The sequence below is a fragment of the Trypanosoma equiperdum genome (assembly GCF_001457755.1).
Source record: "Trypanosoma equiperdum strain OVI genome assembly, contig: ctg_586, whole genome shotgun sequence".
Taxonomy (NCBI): Eukaryota; Euglenozoa; class Kinetoplastea; order Trypanosomatida; family Trypanosomatidae; genus Trypanosoma; species Trypanosoma equiperdum.
The window spans coordinates 15251-34262 of record NW_027124516.1 but is presented as its reverse complement, the minus strand read 5'-3'; the positions used below and the strand labels follow the sequence as shown (position 1 = coordinate 34262).

At 49.2% G+C, this 19012-nt stretch overlaps 4 protein-coding genes across 4 annotated transcripts; all 4 read left to right on the top strand.

Annotated features, from left to right (window-relative positions):
* Positions 1–47: 47 nt before the first annotated feature.
* TEOVI_000266200 (Cytoplasmic dynein 2 heavy chain (DYNC2H1), putative) lies at positions 48–13847 on the top strand (the record flags this gene model as incomplete). Its single annotated transcript, XM_067225700.1, has 1 exon — positions 48–13847. The coding sequence occupies one exon, from the start codon at positions 48–50 to the stop codon at positions 13845–13847; it is 13800 nt and encodes a 4599-aa protein (XP_067081801.1).
* An 899-nt stretch (positions 13848–14746) lies between these two features.
* On the top strand, positions 14747–15649 carry TEOVI_000266100 (uncharacterized protein; the record flags this gene model as incomplete). Its single annotated transcript, XM_067225699.1, has 1 exon — positions 14747–15649. The coding sequence occupies one exon, from the start codon at positions 14747–14749 to the stop codon at positions 15647–15649; it is 903 nt and encodes a 300-aa protein (XP_067081800.1).
* A 504-nt stretch (positions 15650–16153) lies between these two features.
* TEOVI_000266000 (uncharacterized protein) lies at positions 16154–16720 on the top strand (the record flags this gene model as incomplete). The annotated part of the gene is made up of 1 exon (XM_067225698.1): positions 16154–16720. The coding sequence occupies one exon, from the start codon at positions 16154–16156 to the stop codon at positions 16718–16720; it is 567 nt and encodes a 188-aa protein (XP_067081799.1).
* A 449-nt stretch (positions 16721–17169) lies between these two features.
* On the top strand, positions 17170–18408 carry TEOVI_000265900 (Histidine kinase-, DNA gyrase B-, and HSP90-like ATPase, putative; the record flags this gene model as incomplete). Its single annotated transcript, XM_067225697.1, has 1 exon — positions 17170–18408. One exon carries the CDS (start codon positions 17170–17172, stop codon positions 18406–18408), a length of 1239 nt encoding a protein of 412 aa, XP_067081798.1.
* Positions 18409–19012: the final 604 nt, after the last annotated feature.

Sequence of the window (19012 nt, the reverse complement as noted above, 5' to 3'; positions counted from 1 at the left end):
TTTTTTTTTTGGTTTTCCTCTCATACTTCAGAAGTTATATTATTCATATGAACGGGAATGAAGAGATGGATTACGGGGACGACCCCCGCCTGGAGTGGTTCGCTTCGCGCGTGAAGGGCTGCCTCTGGGGCGTAAGTGACGCTGCTATCCAAACTTTATTCAATGACGAGGTAGCATTACAACAAATCCTCACTGTGTTCGACACCGAACGTGAGTCATTCATTGCTGTCACAGCTACCGAGGCCTTACCAACGGAAAATCGGCAGGAGACGCTTACTATGGGGCGACAAGAGGGTACCGGTGGCAACCGAGTAAAGCTTGCAGTTACAACTGACGCAGTTGTAAACACGAACATCACCGACTCTGCCAATTTTCCGCAAGACCGCACTAGATGTGTATTTTTTGTTCGTATGGAGTATGTAAAATTGCCACGGGAGGTGGTAAAGGACTGGAAAACAGATCCACAGTGTCCTATCCATAAGGCATTTGAAGTCTCAGGCATGATCGTACCGTCGTTGGTTACATTCTTGAAACTACTGAAACACGTCTACAAACCCCTCGTGGAGGATGTGGAAGCTGAATCGGGAAAAACTAGGTTCATCGCCACAAAGAAGGCTGTAAACAAGTATCTGTATACAGAAGTGCTAAATTGGGTGCAACGAATTGAAATGCAAATGACGGGGTTCCGAAGCCAGGTTTGTGCTGAGCGCCGCCTCATGATTCCACAGATGTTGTTGTCAATGGATAACTCTGATGCAGGCATCAGTTCTGTTCTTGCAAACGAAGATATCATTCGACAGGTGGATATTACGGTCGGGCAGTGGCAAGCAGAAATCAGCTTGGCTATGTCCCTTGATCCACAGAAGGAGGGGCCATTGGGAGAGATTGAATATTGGCGTGAGAAGTACAGCACTATCAGTGCTCTTTATGAGCAGATCAACTCCCCAGAAGCGAAATTAATTATGAAAGTAGCCAAGGAGGCTGAGTGTAACTCTTACCACCTTATATCTTCGACGATTCAACAGTTTTTCCGCTACTACGCGGAGGCTAAAGATAACGTGAAGTTCCTTGGTACCCTAGATCGCCACTTTCGAACGCTACACGGTGTGACGCCTGTGACTGGCTCGTTACAACCCATTATTGACACGCTTTCATCTATGATGACTGGCGTGCGGATGGTGTGGATTATTTCTCGTTACTACTGCACGGAGGAGCGCATGGTTGGACTTCTAGAGAAGGTTGCGAAATTAATATCCCAGAAGGTCTCGCAGCACATTGACTTTCACAGAATACTGAGTCTACCATTCGCAGAGGCCAAGGCCGTAGTTACCGAGGGACAGCAATGCCTTCTGAAGTGGAAGGCGGCATACCTTGGCACCCAGGAGGAAATTAACTCCAGTGAGCGCGAGCAGCCGTGGAACTTCAACCAAAAACGTTTGTTTGAAACCACAGATTACATGTCCGATCGGTGCACAGACTTACTAGAGGTAATAGAGACTGTGGAATACTACACAATGGTTCTTGGCGCCCAGTTAAAAACAGTACTGACGGACACGAGTGGAATCGAGCGTATCCTGAAGGATGTGGAAAGAGTCAAGCGACCTTTCGAGTCTCTTACTTTTGACCCCTTCGAAAGGAAGGCAACACATAACTGGCAACTAGTGTTCTCTAACTTCGTCAATATGGTGGCCAATCTTGATCGTGAGGTATCTGACTTTATAAACAAGATATTCGACGACGATTTGCGCAGCGCCGAGTCCGCCTTTGAGCTGCTGCTCTCGTTTAAATGCATTGGTTCGCGGCCGCAGCGCGTGGGGGAGGCATTTGACACTGCTTCGCTCCTTCTGGAGAAGGCTGACCGTATTCTCGCCCAGTTTTTCAACGAAGTAAATCGTGTTCGGAATATATTTGTGCAGCTGAAAGATAATCCACCGCTGACGAAGAATCAACCTCCCGTTGCAGGTGCCATTCACTGGAGTACTTCACTGTTCCAACGCCTCAAGAAACCTATTATCCGCTTCCAACAGGAGGGGATGCTTAACACCCACATGGGGAAGCAGGTGAGAGCAAAGTACGCTGAAGTGGCTCAGCAGATGAAAGATTATGCCACCTCTCGTTTCATGCAGTGGGGTGAGCGTGTACGACAGGGCACAACGGCTTCTCTCAAGATGAATATCATCGTGAAGGAGAGTGATAACACGTATGTGACAAATTTTGATATTGAGTTGTTCAACCTGATAAGGGAGGCGAAGTATTTGGATCGACTGGGTTTTGAGGTACCACAAGAGGCGCTCAATGTGACTCTGCAGGATGAATCGTACCATGCAAATGTGGATGCCTTGAAGGCAATGCTACTGAACTTCAACTATGAGTTGCAGAATGCACTTGAGGGCCCAGAGCGTGTTATTTTGGCGAGGAACATCCGTGAGCTTCGACAGGCGCTGGAGCCCGGGCTACACGACATCAACTGGACCAGTTTGGGTATTCCTGACTTCGTGTTGAATTGTGAACGTGCAATCACCAAATTTCGGAACCTAAGTCGCGAGGTGCGCAAGCGAGCCGATCATATCCAGACACAGGTTGTAAATAAAATCGGCTCAACAAGACTCATGCCCGAGTACGAACGGTTGCTGCAGGCAGGGGGCGAATTGCCGGAACTGCAGGTCCTTGTTGAGACAATAGAGCGGCGCCGTGCAGACCTAGTTGATGGATGTCTCCGTGCGTATAGCACAGCGAAGCCACTGTTGACAAAGGTGGAGAGTCAACTCGTCGGCACCCACACGGGGAAATGCCTCCTACTGGAGAGTTACTACCATCACTGGGAACACCGCATATGGAAGGCCGTGACGAAGATGGTGCTTAGTTCGCTTGTGGCCTTTGCCAAGATGCTCGGTTACCGTGTGAGTTCTTCATCAGCAAAGCGACCACCATTGTTTAAGGTAATGATATTCTTGACGACAGAACCGACCTACTCTCCACCCCAGCAGGAAATCACGAGTGCATTTCACAAGGTGCAGGCGGGAATAATTGCATCCACTCAACGGTTCCGGCGATGGATGCGGGGTACATGTATTGAGTTTACACAGGGAGAGCTGGTACCGCGGCCCCCTGAGGGAGAGCACGAAACACTCTTCACATACTACCAGGACATTAACAACTTGTCTCAGGTGTACCGGCTGCAGGCCATCATCAACCGAACAATTCAAACCCATCTCTCCGCACTCGCAACAAACATCAAACTGTTGCAAAGGTATCGATTTGTTTATCTTTCCGACAAGAAACTTTCTGTGGAACAGCAGGCAAAGAACCAGTTCCACTGGATTGACTACGATGCGAAGTTCCAGCTGTACTTCAACATGATTGCTGATTTCGATGCTGAGAAGCACATTCACGACTTTGGTTTTATGCGCTGCGACGAAAGTACCTTCTACTCCGATTTGGTAGAGCATGTGCATCAGTGGATTGCTATGGAAGGTGCGCAGTTGAATGAAACTGTTCGTGCTCGCATGCAAAAGCGGTACTCCAGCATTATCCGCGTCAACCAGGATTTGGAAAGGCAGTGCGAGAAGATTGAGGATTTGAAATTTGTTTTGGAGGTCATGCACGATGCGCGCGCCTTCTCTTTGGATGTAGAACAGGACATTATTGACATCAAGTACATATACGAGTCCATCATGCACTTCGGTGTTTCTGTGGATCCCCGTGAGTTGAAGCAAGCAATGGACCTTCACGACTTGTGGGAGTGTACGTTGGCGAGAGTGCACGAAACAGAGAAGGCGTTAGAGCCAAAGAAAATGCAGTTTAGAGAGCACACGCGCAACGAGGTGGAGAATTTTCTTGTAAAAGGTAAGGCTGTGCTTAAGGAGTTCCGTAAGAAGGGTCCAGGTCGTGCTGGTATCGACCTGCAAGAGGGTAACCGCCTCAGGAAGGAGTGGCGTGAGCATCTTGTGCAGCTCCAAGCTAGGAGAGAACAGCTGACGAAGGCAGAAAAGTTATTTGATTTACCTCTCACAGGTCATACTCATTTGCAACAGCTCAATGAAGAGTTGACTAAGGTTGAAACTGTGTATGACTTGTACGTTCAATGGGTTGCGGTTCTGAAGCGTTGGAATCGAAGCAGTTGGAAGGATCTTCTTCTAGAAGACTTGCAGAGCACGACGGAAGAAAAGGTGAAGCAAGCTCGTGTTTTGGGAAGAACGCATGGTGATGTGGAGCCGTTTGCGGATGTACAGCAGGTTATTGCAAATTTTTACTCTTCGCTACCCCTCTTGGCAAAGCTTAAAAGCCCCGCACTGAAGCAGCGACACTGGGTTGAGTTAATGCGCGTTACATCGAAGCAGTTTGCTGTCGAGCAGATTACTCTGGATGATTTCATTGCAATGGAGTTGTACCGATTTTCTGATGAAATTGATGGTATTGTGTTATCTGCCGCGAGAGAGCAAGCTGTTGAAAAGGATATTACATCTGTGAAGGAGTTTTGGTTCAAAGCGGAGTTCGTATCTGTTCCCTACGAGCCGCGCAAAGGGGAAGTGCGGTGCCATGTCCTCAGCGACACGAGCGAGATACAAGAGGCAGTTGATGATAACATTCTCAAGATGCAGTCCATCGCCAACGTGAAGTGGGCGCAACCGTTCATGGATGAGGTGAAGTTATGGGAAAAGAAACTGGCCACGATTAACGATGTGATGGCCGTCTGGATTGTAGTGCAAATGAAGTGGCAGTATTTGGAGTCTATCTTTAGGGGTAGTGACGACATAGCCCAACAACTACCGAAGGAGTCAGCGAAGTTCAATGAACTAGATAAGAGGTTTGTTCGCATTATGAATGAAACGGCAGCAGCCCCTAACGTGGACGTGTGCTGCAACGTCGGTGGGCGCTTGGATGAGTTCCGTTACCTTGAGGAGAAACTTGAAGAGTGCCAGAAGGATCTGTCAAACTTCCTCGAGACGAAGCGACGCATGTTTCCAAGGTTTTACTTCATTTCGGATGACGAATTGTTATCCATTCTGGCTGCCAATAGGGCGAGAGCGGTGCAGGACCATATGCTGAAGATGTTTGACAACTCTGCGCGGATTATATTCAAGAATGAGGATGATGATACGGTGTGTGGCGTGGAGTCACAGGAGGGTGAACGACTAAACTTCGATAGACAGGTGCGAACCGAAGATACACCTGTGGAAGAGTGGCTGCAGGCTGTACTGGACGAGACACACGCCTCACTGCATGATCTTCTTAAAGGAGGTGTTTACTATTACCCACGGATGCCCCGTTTGGACTGGGTGAAGAAGAATCATGGCATGGTGACCCTCACGGGTGCGAAGATCTGGTGGACGTTTGAGGTTGAGGATTCCTTCAACGCAGTGAAGAAGGGGAAGAAAAATGCAGTCAAGGATCTCTCGGGTAAGCTAACACGTCAACTGATTGATTTGGTGGGGGAGATGGATAAAGACATAGATAAGCAGTACGCCAAGAAGATAAACACACTGATTATTGTGGATGTCCACGGTCGCGACATTGTGGATCGGTTTGTAAGGGATTCCATAACGGATGTGCGTGAATTCGACTGGGAGTCGCAGCTACGATTCTACTGGGAGCGGGATGGCGACACATGTGCTATTCGGCAGTGCACAGGTCACTTTAAGTATGGTTATGAATACATGGGACTCAACGGCCGCCTCGTGATCACACCGTTAACTGATCGGTGCTTCATGACACTTACGCAGGCGTTATCATTCTACCTTGGCGGAGCTCCTGGTGGCCCTGCAGGGACGGGAAAGACTGAATCTGTGAAGGATCTGGCGAAGGCGATGTCCATTCATTGTGTTGTTTTCAACTGTGGAGAGGGTCTTGACTACAAAGCTATGGGAACAATCTTTTCTGGCTTATCGCAGTCCGGTTCGTGGGGTTGCTTCGACGAGTTCAACCGTATTGAGTTACCGGTACTTTCCGTGGTGTCCGAGCAGTTGCGTAGTATCCAGAGTGCACTGAAGACGAGGGAAAAGGAATTTCTTTTCGGAGATACAATGATACGACTTGTGCCGACCGTTGGTGTTTTCATCACCATGAACCCGGGTTACGCTGGTCGCGTGGAGCTTCCAGACAACCTGAAGGCTCTTTTCCGTCCTGTGGTGATGGTGGTTCCCGATATGGAGCTTATTGCCGAGAATATGCTCTTCTCAGAGGGCTTTGCCACCGCTCGTGAACTTGCAAAGAAGATGGTGACGCTCTATCAACTCGCTCGCGGACAACTTTCGAAGCAGCACCACTACGATTGGGGTCTTAGGGCACTAAAGGCGGTGCTGGCGATGGCAGGGCAACTGAAACGAGGCGCACCCGATTTGTCGGAGGAAGCTGTGCTGATGCGGGCGCTACGTGACATGAACACTCCCAAGTTCGTTGCGGAAGATGAGCCCCTCTTCAAGGGTCTTATCGGCGATTTATTCCCCGGTCTTGATCCTACGCGTGCGCCTCAGGAAAATCTTTCTCGGGCTGCGACAAAGGTATTCAAGGACAAGGGGTTCTACATCGATGCCAAACAGGTTGATAAGGTTGTCCAGTTATATGAAACAATGCAAACTCGACACACTTCGATGGTCGTAGGACCCACCGGTGGCGGTAAGTCGACTGTTATTGACTGTTTGTGTAAGTCTCAGACACAACTCGGTCTCCAGACAAAACTTTTTGTCGTGAATCCTAAGGCGCAACCTACAACTGTTCTGTACGGTGTAATGGACCCAATGACTCGCAGCTGGGCTGATGGTATTTTCTCAAACATTTTCCGTGCCATCAACCGACCTGTGGAAGGAGGCGAGCGAGAGCGGCGGTATGTAGTTTTCGACGGTGATGTGGACGCTAAATGGGTTGAGGACATGAATTCTGTGATGGACGACAACAAATTACTTACACTTCCCAACGGTGAACGTATCCGTCTTTTGCCAACAAGTTCACTTCTCTTTGAAGTCGGTGACCTTCAGTACGCGTCCCCTGCCACCGTGTCACGTGTGGGTATGGTCTTCCTGGATCCCATAAACCTCGGTTGGAAACCGTTCATGCACTCTTGGAAGTTAAACCGCCCGAGGGATGAGCTAGAAACCCTCAACGAACTGATTGACAAATACATTGAACCCCTCATCAACTTTGTGCTTGAAGGCATTGATGGAGAGGAGATTTCGGATCCTCCGAAGGCAGTTATACCTACCTCTGACCTAAACATGGTGCGGCAGTTGACTACCTTAATTGACACTGTATCATCTCAGAAGACGTCGCTCGAACCAAAGGCGCTGCAATGTGTCTTCATTTTTTGCTCTGTTTGGAGCTTCGGCGCCCTGATCACCACTGAGGAAGATCGACTGCGATTCGATAAGTTTTTGAAGAAGATTACCGGGTGGAACATGCAAGACGTTGGTGACAAGTTCCTTACTCGGTTTGTTGGAAGCGGCTCTCTTCCAGAGCGTAAAACAATGTACGACTACTTCTTTGATCTTGAGGACAACCGTTGGAAGCCGTGGCACGTACTTGTGTGCCCCTTCGAGCGACCACCAGGGGCAAAGTTTGGCTCACTACTCGTCGGTACACCCGATACGGAGCGTAATATGTGGCTGCTGAACAAAATTGTACTGAACCGCACTCCTGTCATGCTTGTCGGTAAGAGTGGCACTGCTAAGACGGTAACCATACAAACATATCTTCGTCAGTTGAAGCAGAAGTCCCTGGAGATGGACACTGATGGAGATGTACACCTTGAGGAAATGATTCTCGAGATGAACTTCAGTTCTCGTACTACCAGCCTCGATGCTCAGAGGGCTATGGAGGATAATATTGAGAAACGCACCAACACCGTTCTCGGACCTCCAGCGAAGAAGCGGCTTGTTGTTTTTATCGACGACATAAATATGCCCAAGGTAGACTTATATGGTACGCAGCAGCCTATTGCCTTCCTTAAACTTCTCATTGAGCACCAGTCGTGGTACGACCGCAAAGATTTGCTTTTCAAGAATGTGCGTGACACGCAGTTCGTATCAGCCATGGCTCCTCCTGGAGGTGGTCGTAATGCTCTTGATCCCCGTTTCGTATCACTCTTCACGGTGTTTAACGTTTTGTTTCCTTCCGATGAATCGATCAACACTATATACGGTCAAATTCTCACCGACGCTTATAAGTCGATGTCAAAGGAGGTGGCAGATATGTCCATACCACTCACCACTATGACGCTCAACCTCTACCAACGGTTGTTCGTATCCCTTCCTGCAACCCCAGCGAAGTTCCACTACATCTTCAATTTGCGAGATTTCTCACGAGTATACGAGGGTCTCTGCCGTGCCACGCCAGAGAAGTTCCCTACCCGACAGAGCGTTGTGCGGTTGTGGCGAAATGAGATTTACCGTGTCTTTGTCGATCGTATGTCGGATGAGGACGACAAGGGGTTTGTGTCACGTGCCGTGGAGGAAGAAATTAGAAGACACTTCCCAGATGTTGCCGAGTCTGCAATTGCAGATCCCTTGATGTTCGGTGACTTTGGTGACTTTGTTGTGGATAGTGAAGACCCCCGGAAGCACATATATGAGGATTTTGGGGCCGAGTACTCGAAGGCGCGTCAGTTAGTGGAGGCGATGTTGGATGAGGTTAACACTCCAACAAAGAAAATGGATCTAGTGATGTTTGACATGGCATTGGATCACCTCCTCCGGATCACACGTGTGATATCACTCCCGCGCGGTAACTGCCTACTTGTTGGTGTTGGTGGTAGTGGTAAGCAGTCACTCACCCGATTGGCCGCCGCGATATGCCAGATGGAGGTGTTCGAGGTGGTTCTCTCTCGTAACTACAACGAGGACTGTTTTCGCGAGGACCTGAAGCGACTCTACACTCGAGTTGGCGTTCAGCAGAAACAAGTTGTTTTCCTCTTTATGGATAGCCACGTCAAGGAGGAAGGGTTTCTCGAGCTTATCAACAACATGCTTGCCTCCGGTATGGTTCCAGCTCTCTTCACAGAGGAAGAAAAGGAGCCTCTGTACAACAGTGTGCTGCGGGAACTTGAGGCGAACAAACTTGCACCGTCGAAGGACAACAAATGGACGGCCTTTGTCTCGCGTTGCCGTGATAATTTGCACGTGGTGCTCTCAATGAGTCCGTCGGGGGAGGTCCTGCGTACTCGATGTCGGAGCTTCCCAGCACTTATCAATAACACAACAATCGACTGGTTTCAGAAGTGGCCTCCACAGGCGCTTGAAGCCGTTGGTACGAGGATTCTTCAGTCTGAGGACCTTCCTGAGGAAGTGAAGGCTTCTATAGTTAATCATGTGGTTTACGTGCATGTAACGGCTGATGATTTGTCCGCACGGTATCAGATGGAATTGAAGCGGTATAACTACGTGACGCCAAAGAACTTCCTAGGGTTTCTTGCTAATTACTCAAAACTGTTGACCACACGCCGTGAAGACATTGACGATCTCGTGAAGAAGTTCGCTATTGGTCTTGAGAGACTCGACCACGCACAAGAGGATGTGAAGGTTCTTCAGGAGGAACTTGCAGAGAAGGAAGTGACGCTGCGCGAGAAGCAAGACATTAACGAACGCATGACGAGTGAGATTAAAGACCAAAAGACACGGAATGAGAAGCGCAAGGCGGAGGCATTAGTGATGGAGGAGGAGCTCAATGTACAGAACGAAGAAATCGAGAGAGAGAGTGCGCAGGCCCAAGAGGTGCTTGCCCTTGCGATGCCGGCTCTTGAGGAGGCGACAGAGGCAGTTAAGCATATCAACCCCAAGAGTATTACAGAGCTCAAATCCTTTGCCAAGCCACCGGCGAGTGTTGTGGCGGTTGTTCGTATGGTTTGCGTCGTGAAGGGAGTTCCCGCCACATGGGAGTCGGGTAGAACAATGATGGGGCAGAATGACTTCATCCGTTCTTTGGTTGATATTGATTCCCTTGCAGGTACACTGAATCAGGGGAAAATCAACGAAATCAATAGGATTCTCAAAGAGTTTCCCGTCAACTCCAATGACCTTAAAAAAGTAAGTTTGGCCGCTTCAGGGCTGATGATTTGGGTTGAGGCAATGAAAGCGTATTGGAACACCGCCAAGGAGGTGCTACCCAAGCAGGCTCGTGTGCGTGAGCTTCAGGATGCCAAGGCCAAGGCGGAGCGGCAGTTAGCTGCGTGCCAAGATGAAATTCAGGATCTAACAGCTGGTTTGCGAATGCTTGAGGAACGACTTGAGGCCGGTATGAGCGAAGCCCGGCGACTTCAGCAAGAAAAGGCACTGATGGAACGACGACTAAATGCAGCTAGGAAGTTGCTCGATGGTTTTGGTTCCGAACGTGTGCGGTGGGCGGAACAGAAGGAGACGCTTGGTGACGTAAGGAACAGGTTAGTAGGCGATTGCTTGGCAGGTGCCGCGTTCCTTTCATATCTTGGCGCCTTTACCTTCAGCTATCGGCAAGAGGCGCTAGAGAGTGTGTGGCTGAAGGATATTAGGGAGCGAAACATTCCACTTTCGGAGGGTTTCACAATCCAACATCTCCTTACCGACGAGGTGTCCATTTCTCAGTGGGCAAGTGACGGTCTCCCGTCTGACGATCTCTCCGTGCAAAATGGTATTCTTACCACGATGAGCACACAACCCCCTGGACGCGGGAAGAAGGCAGGACGAGTTCGGTTCCCACTCTGCATTGACCCACAGATGCAGGCGGTAAATTGGATTAAACGGCAGCACAAGTCAAACCCACGTTTCGAGTGTGCTTCGTTTAGTGATGCTGACTTCTTGAAACGTTTGGAGTTTGCTATTCAATACGGCAATCCGTTCCTCTTTGAAGGTGTGGATGAGTTTATTGATCCAATTATTGACTCGGTCTTGGATCCCCAGTTTAGACACGATTCAGGTCAGCTTGTCATTCGCTTGGGTGACAAGGATGTCGTATGGGACTCGAACTTCAAGCTGTATTTATGCACCAAACTGCCCAATCCCGAGTACCCGGCAGAGGTGTTCGGTAAAACCATGGTTATCAACTACGGTGTTACGGAGGATGGTCTCGAGAGTCAGTTGTTGAACTTCGTTGTAGCAAGTGAACGTAGCGATCTACAGAGGCAAAGTGAGGATCTAGTGCAAACCATGGCTGAGAGCCGCGCGCAACTGAAGGAATTAGAGGATACGCTTATTCGAGAGCTAACGCTTGCTACTGGAAACATTCTTGACAACGACGAGCTTATCGCCACACTTGAGAACACTAAGAGCAGCGCCACGGAAGTGCAGCAGAAACTCGAGCAGGCGAAGGAGACAGCTCGTGTGACAGAACTTTCACGTCAGGAGTATCGTCCCGCGGCACGCCGAGGAGCTGTTCTCTACTTTGTCATCTCGGAGCTATCGGTCATTAACTCTATGTACGAGTATTCACTTTCTGCTTTCCTGCACGATGTGTTCGGGTATTCAATCACAAAGAGTGACGCATCATTTGAAATAAAGGATCGGTTGAGGAATATCATTCGCGCACTTACTTACAATCTCTACTGCTACGTTTGCATGGGTATTTTCGAGAAGGACAAACTGATGCTTTCCTTCCAAATGGCTATCCGACTTCTCACTCAAGAAAACCAGATGGTCCACAGTGAGTTGGAGTTCTTCCTCCGCGGATGTGTGCTCGCGTCGAAGGATTACCCACCACACACGGTTGAGTGGATGTCTGAGCGGCAATGGAACGATCTTTGCAAGTTGGCCCACACATGCGAGGTTTTTGAAAACGTATGCGACGATGTTGTCAATAACTCCGAGGAATGGCGTGTTTGGGCGACGGCGGATCGGCCCGAGGACCCGAGCAATCCGCTTCCATCCGGGTACAGCGAGCGCATCACCGAGTTCCAGCTTCTCTGTTTGCTCCGTTGCTTCCGCCATGACCGTATCTACACTGCTGTTTCCAACTTCGTTAGTAACTGTGAACTACTTGGTGAGGAGTACGTTATACCCCCGATTCTGAGCTACAAAGACGTGCTGGACAAGAGCTCTTCCACGTCCCCAATTGTCTGCATCGTTTCACCTGGTGCCAACCCCACGGATGAAATCATCAAGTTGGCCACGAAGGAGGTTGGAATTCAGAAACTGCGACCCATTTCACTTGGTCAGGGACAAGGAGAAGAGGCTATGAAGCTCGTAGAGGTTGGTGTGGGACGAGGACATTGGGTATTGCTGCAGAACTGTCACTTACTCACTACGTGGATGAAGGAGCTGGAGAAGGTCATTGAGAGAATGAACCAGACACCTCCTCAAGAGGAGTTTCGCCTGTGGCTCACCACTGAGCCGAGTCGTGACTTCCCAATGGGTATTTTGCAGCGGTCTCTGAAGGTGGTGAACGAGCCACCCAATGGCTTGAAGATGAATATGAAGAACACTCTCTCCAAGGTGACGGAGGATCAACTGGAAGAATGTCCGCATAGTGCCTTCCGCCCACTTGTCTTCGCATTGGCTTTCTTTCACGCTGTTGTGCAGGAGCGACGAAAGTATGGAAAGATCGGCTGGAACGTTGTGTACGACTTTAACGAGACGGACTTCTCCGTCTCCATGCGGTTGCTGGATACGTACTTGGCTAAGGCCCACCAGAACGACGACCCTATTCCATGGGATACGTTGCGTTACCTAGTTGGTGAAGTCATGTATGGTGGGCGTGTGACCGACAGCATGGACAGACGCATTGTTAAGACGTACCTTGAGGAGTACTTTGGCGATTTCCTCTTTGACACATTCCAGTCGTTCCACTTCTTCAAGAACGACGTAGTCGACTACTGCCTCCCCGCCGACAGCAACGATGTGAACAAACGAGTGCTGCTTCAGCAGATGATGGCCCATGTTGAGGCCTTCCCGAAGGATAATACACCTGAGGTCTTTGGATTGCACCCGAATGCGGAGACGGGTTACCTGCGAAATGCTGTGGATGGTATGTGGGCTAGTCTTATTGAAATGATGCCGCGATCAGTGCGGGCAGCGACAGGGGGAGGGGAATCTCGTGAGGAGGTTTTGTTGAAGTTGACGGAGGAGATACTTGCACAGATCCCAGAACCACTGGATCGCAAGAGCATAATGAGGAGTGAAAAGGAGAAGGCAGCGGAGAGTGGTCACGAAAACCTTCAGCCGACGCAGGTCGTGCTTTTACAGGAGATCGAACGGTGGAATCGGTTGGTCGTGGTGATTGTGTTGTCTCTTAAGGAGCTTCAGAAGGCACTGTCTGGTATTATTGGCATGAGTAGTGAGCTTGATGAGTTGGCGACGTCTTTACACAATGGCCATCTTCCGTCGTCGTGGCGACGGTATGCACCCGCCACAAGGAAGAAGCTGGTTCGCTGGTTAGCTCATTTCCAGAAGCGTTGTAAGCAGTATGTCGATTGGGCCACTCATGGTGAACCGAAATGTATGTGGCTTACCGGCCTCATGGTGCCTGAATCGTATATATCTGCGCTTGTGCAGGTGACATGCCGGCGCTACAAGTGGCCTCTGGACCGTTCTTCGGTGGTGATGTCAGTGACTCGCTATCTTTCCCCTAATGATGTGAAGGAGAGACCGAAGGACGGTGCGTACGTGTGTGGGCTTTTCATCGAAGGGGCTCGCTGGGACACTGAGAGGCACTGCCTCGCGCCACAGGTGAAGAAGGTTTTGACTGCTGAAATGCCTGTCATGCAGATTATTCCGATGGAGGTGTCAAAGATTAAGGCTGTATCGGTGCTGAAAACACCAGTGTACGTCACCTCCGAGCGGCGTAACGCGGCTGGTGTTGGACTAGTGTTGGAGGCTGACTTGAAAACTGACACACACGCATCTTTGTGGACATTAGAGTCGGTCGCACTCATTCTCGATTCAGATGAGTAGTGTATTTTTTTTGATTTTTTCTTCTCCCTCCTTTTTTTCTTTTCTGGTTTTGATTTCCCTTCTTACTCATAGAGGTGTAATTTTTCGTTTGTTTTGTTGGGCGCTAGTCTTTCAGGCTTGCTGATGGCATTTGTGTGGGCACGTGTGCTAAATTTCTAAGTGTCCTTTTGTTTTGGGGAGGGTCGAAGTAAAACCTTCGAAGTAAAGGCAAGAGATAGAAAAAAATGCAATGAGATGGTGATGGGGACAAGAACTGTGGGAGTGCCGAGAGAGATGTGATAAAAGCAACATTGCGTATAACAAATAGAGAATGGGTAGAAAGAGTGGTACGTTCGGGGAAGGATCTTCTCCACCGTTCCACTGAGCCTGCATGTATATAATCATTCGCTATCCTCGCCATAATTTTAGACCATGTATTTTCCTTCACTTTGATGCTGTCTTTGCTTACTTTATCCCCCCTCACCACTTCTTTTACATATATTTATCTGTCCATCTCTTTTCTACCCTTCCAACGATACTTGTTTCTGGGCATCGCCTCCAGCTCCTATATGTATGGATACGAAAAGGGACGAGGGAAATACCATTAATCTGTAGAAAGACATGTAACCTACACCGTTGTCGTGGCTGCTCTCCCTTTTCATAATTTTTTCCCCATACCACTGCTACTGCCATCAGCATGTGTATGCACAGATGTCCCTATACATTACTCAGTTGTCTTCCGTTTTGTACTTAAACTCTTGCCCTTCCTCCTTCTTTCCGCCCCTTTCTTAGTTCGTATTTGTTGGAGGGAAACTATTCCGTTCTCCCTTACTCGCATCGTCGTTTTCCTTGTGGAAGGACATCCGCCACTGCAACTATCGTTCTTTTCCTTAGCGAAAGCTCCACAACAAGCGGTAGTGATGGGCCACACCGAACACCGTGCTGCTTTTAACCGACGAGAGGTAGTCGAGCTCCAACAGCGCTTAACGAGTTTTCTTCTCATCTTCACTGCCGTCGCTATCGCTTTTGTCGTGCTGGTTGCGTCGATGCAAACGAGGGTGGCAACGTGCCAGACACAAGCAAGTATGGCAATTCACAGCATGTACGGCCGGTTCGGCTCAAATAACAGTACCGTGCTGGATACAATTGTTGCTTCTCTCGGTATTAGTGGTGTACGAGTCGTACCCGTGGAAGTCGCCGCAAGTCATCAGGCCATAAAGCTTGATGTTTTCGACACGTCCCAAGCGACGCTGCAGAGTGCAGGCTTTCGTCTCGCGCGACAGTCGGGCCTTGCCTCAGTTGTACTGTGGAAATTGTTGTACATTGATCATTCTTTGTGTGACCCCGAGCGCACAATATCGATGGAGGCCCTCCCGAACGTGGACTATGAGAAAGCTTCGTACCGCGTGAAGGCGATTACTGTCGACAACACGCGGTTATTTTTGTACGAAACCAATGTTGCCACGAAGGATAAGGATCGTATTACCACATTTTCGCAGCTCCAGTCTGTGTTTCCTGGTTTCAATTCAAAGGTCGGAACGCCGCACATGATCCTGACCAAATCTCTAAGTATAGAGCCCGAATTTGTGGCGGAGCTTTACCGGGGCTCCACATCCCTTAGTGTTGAACTCCGTGTGGAGAAAATACAGCAAGTGGACAACCATACTCCCATCTGGCGCATCCTTGTTGTAGCGCGAAGTCCACAAGCGGAGCAGAATTTCCACAGGGTTCATAAAGTCGTTGCAAATGCATTAGCTGGCGTAGGAGCGTTGTGCAACAAGGAGGGCTGTGGCACGAGCATTGTCGACGAGTTCTTCTTGTGACGTTAGTGCGGAGGATTTGCATGTTTGTGTTTGTGTTGAGGAGAACTCAAACTTTTATTTCAAGAAAAAAAGTTCGTAACTGTCTCGATTTTCTGTGACTGTTTGGCTGCCGGTGCCTGTGTTTGTGTTTTTGTGCCTGTGTGTTGTAGTTTTGTCTGCCTACCAACACCATTCTTACTGATTTTTTTGTTGGTGATGTCCATGTTCTCCATATGGGGAGCTAGAGAGATGTGTCGCTGCTGCTGCTGTGCGCGTATTGGCAAAATGCTCCAAGCAAGCGCTTACACGTGCACTAGAGGCTACGCATAACGTGCCTGATGTCACTCCCCTTTGTTGATGTTATAGTGCGAATTGAGGCAGTTTGTTTCCTCTCCTACTTCCATATTTCCTTGTGGTTTCTCCTTCAATGATGGGTTTATTCCCTTTCTTTGCGGTGCTTATGTACGCTTACTCACGTTTTCCGTGCTTTGTACTAGTGTGTGTATAACTTTCCGCCAAGAAAGAATGAGAAATAATATCGAGGCGGCAGGTGTACATTTGGCAGACTGCACACTGCTTTGGTGTCGCCATGAGACGAAAACGGAGGAGGAGCGTTTGGCGGCTGATGTGCAGCGGCGGATTTCTCTTCTTGGTGAGGAGTATCCGCCAACAGCAAGGGACATCGCCAAACAAGAGGCCTCTCCGCATGTTCGTGTTGATGGAGAGATAGTTGCCACCAATCTCGCACTTCGTTACTTAACCCGAGCAGAGGAGGAACGCAAAGCTCGTTTTGAGGAGGAGCGGAGACAACGAGAGGAGAGGGAGGCTTTAGGGAAAAAGCAGGACGAGATAAGACACATCATAATTGACAATTGGGCTTTTGGCATGGAGGAACTAGAGAAGTTGCAATGGATAGAGCACGGAGTTGTCAAGGGTAAGGAACGGCGTAGGTTGTACGTCGATTGGTACGATTCCGGAGTGCAGCAGCATTTGGTGGATGAAGCGCGGTTGTGGTCAGACTTGGAGCAAGTTATAGGACGAGAACGTGAGGCAGGGAGGAAGGCATATGAATTGTCTAAAGGAAAACCGTAACGAGGCTCTCCTTAACGACGGCTGTTTGTTTTTGTATATATTTTCCCTCCCCGTTCCACTTGCTCTCACCCCGCTGCCCTTGCAAAAGAAAGGTGTGTGCATCCGTTACCAAAATGTGGCAACGGTGGAAGATCAACTTTAGCATCCCAGTCAACCTAACTGGTGGTGACGGAAGCTAAATACATGGTGTCCACGCGCTACAAAGGGGAGATGATCGTTTTTTTTTTGTTGTTGGGTAGGGGAGGGGGAGCCGCCTGACAATCAAATGTACTTGCATATGGTTTTCACTTATTTTGTTTACTCCCGGCTTCACATGGAGGGCAAAGGGTGCTGAAGCAACCAGTCGAGTCGGTGAGGGGATTGAGTAAGTTCGTGCATTTATTTCTTCCGTTTCGTTTTTTTTTTATCCTTCTTCTTCCGTGCTCATTAACATAACCAGAACAGGTAGTATGAGATGTCTTTTCGCTTCAGCAACACCGAGATGCAGTAACCGAGCTCTAAAGAAGTTTTTAGAGGTACCACTCCGTCCTATGGACTTGCGCGACATGAAAGGGAATGACCGCCAGCATATACGCGCCGCTGTTGAGCAACTGACCGCTCGTACGGCACGCAGTTACCGAGCTTTCGCGAGCCAAATCCTGAAACGAAATTTGGACCGTGAAACCGCCGCTCAGTTGGTTCCACTGGAGAGTATTTGCAAGAGTGAGTTTGAGCGATGTGTCGCCTTGACAGAGATGGTTGATCCGTATCTCCAGCAACCGGAGAGTGACAAGGTTTGCGACGTTGGTTCCACTTTGTCTAGCGAAATTAGTGATGGGGAAGGCGTCGACAAGGCGTTGGAGTTCTCAGAAGACGCACAAGATTCCGTGCAAACTCGCTTCATTGACTTGCTGGAGGGTCTGCGTCCGCGGGAAAATTTGCTGGACGTTGCTGTTAACGAGAAGTGTATCAATTCGCCGGACGTCAATTACTGGATCTATTGTTTTTGCCGCCGCCGCGTTTCATGGCGTGTGATCCATGAACATTTGCTCCATCTCGTTGGGCCGGGGCGGTTTGGCCCCGTTATTCGTGTCGACCCGTGTGTTGCTTCACTTTTGCAGCATGCGGGAATGGTTGTTATTGATCTTTACACACGTGTGGTGCAGGCCGCTCACGGTGGTTCGCTGGCAATAACGGTTGAGGAGCGGCCTAACCTCTTCACCACCCTTCCCGCAGGCCAATTAGCGACTTCAAGCATAACTGTTTCCCCTACGGCCCGACCCGGCTGCGGACCGCAAGCTCAGCCGTCAGATGTGGTTCGTTCTGTTGAGGGACACCTTGCGTATGTCTTTAGAGAGATTATAAAGAACGCCTGTGTGGCGCTTATGTCGAAGGCAACAGACATGGAGTTGAAGGTGTACTTTGCAACAAACGACACGCACGTTATCGTTGATGTGGTGGACACTGCCGATGGTGTCAGCCTCGAGGTCGCCGGCAAGTTTTGGCAGTTTGGCTGGTCCACAAATACTTCCTTGTGCCAACTCATCAGCGGGTTCGGTCTTGGTTTACCCGTCTCTAAAGTGTATATGGATCTCTGGAATGGGCGCATTGACATTTACACCACCCCGGGAAGCGGCACAACCGTTCGTGTAACTTTTCCAAAAGCTCCAGTAGAGGTGCTTTTGCCTGAGATGAGTGCGCCGTGGTGATGGAAAGAGAGGAGGAGGAAGGAGGAGCTTCAATTATGTTGTGGGCAAAACGCGTCAAGGCGTGCCCATTCCGTGGCAGTAAAGAATCCTGTTGTTGTGGTTAGTAACGCGCTTTCCTCCTTCTTTTTATCTCCTTTCTCTTCTCCCGCTTGCGTTTTTCGTTGTTCTCTACTCCCTCCTTCTCCACAGCTCAGTCTACGGTGTTTTTTTCTTTTCCCCCTTTCTCCGTTGTCAACACTGCGTTATTCTTGTTGGCGTTTCGTTACTTTTTATTTTTCAAGTGCAACTCGGCACGCGGGGATGAGATTTCGTGTCGGCAACCGAATGATTATTCTGCGGAATGTTTCATGTTTCCGGAAAGTTTTGTTTTATGTGTTGTTGTTGTTTACTATCTTAACCGCTTTCTCAGTACACCATTCCCTCCTACTGATAAACGTCGTATCGACCTCGCGGAGAACTGTTTGTGTGATATTCTGCCGTCCTTCAAGGGGTTGAGCGCTTGCTCATTTATCCGTTTATCCAATGGTTTGTTGCCACTTTTTCACTCGTACCTCGCACCTGCTTCTTTGTTTCGCAGCTGGTTGTCTTTTTTCGTCAATATTTG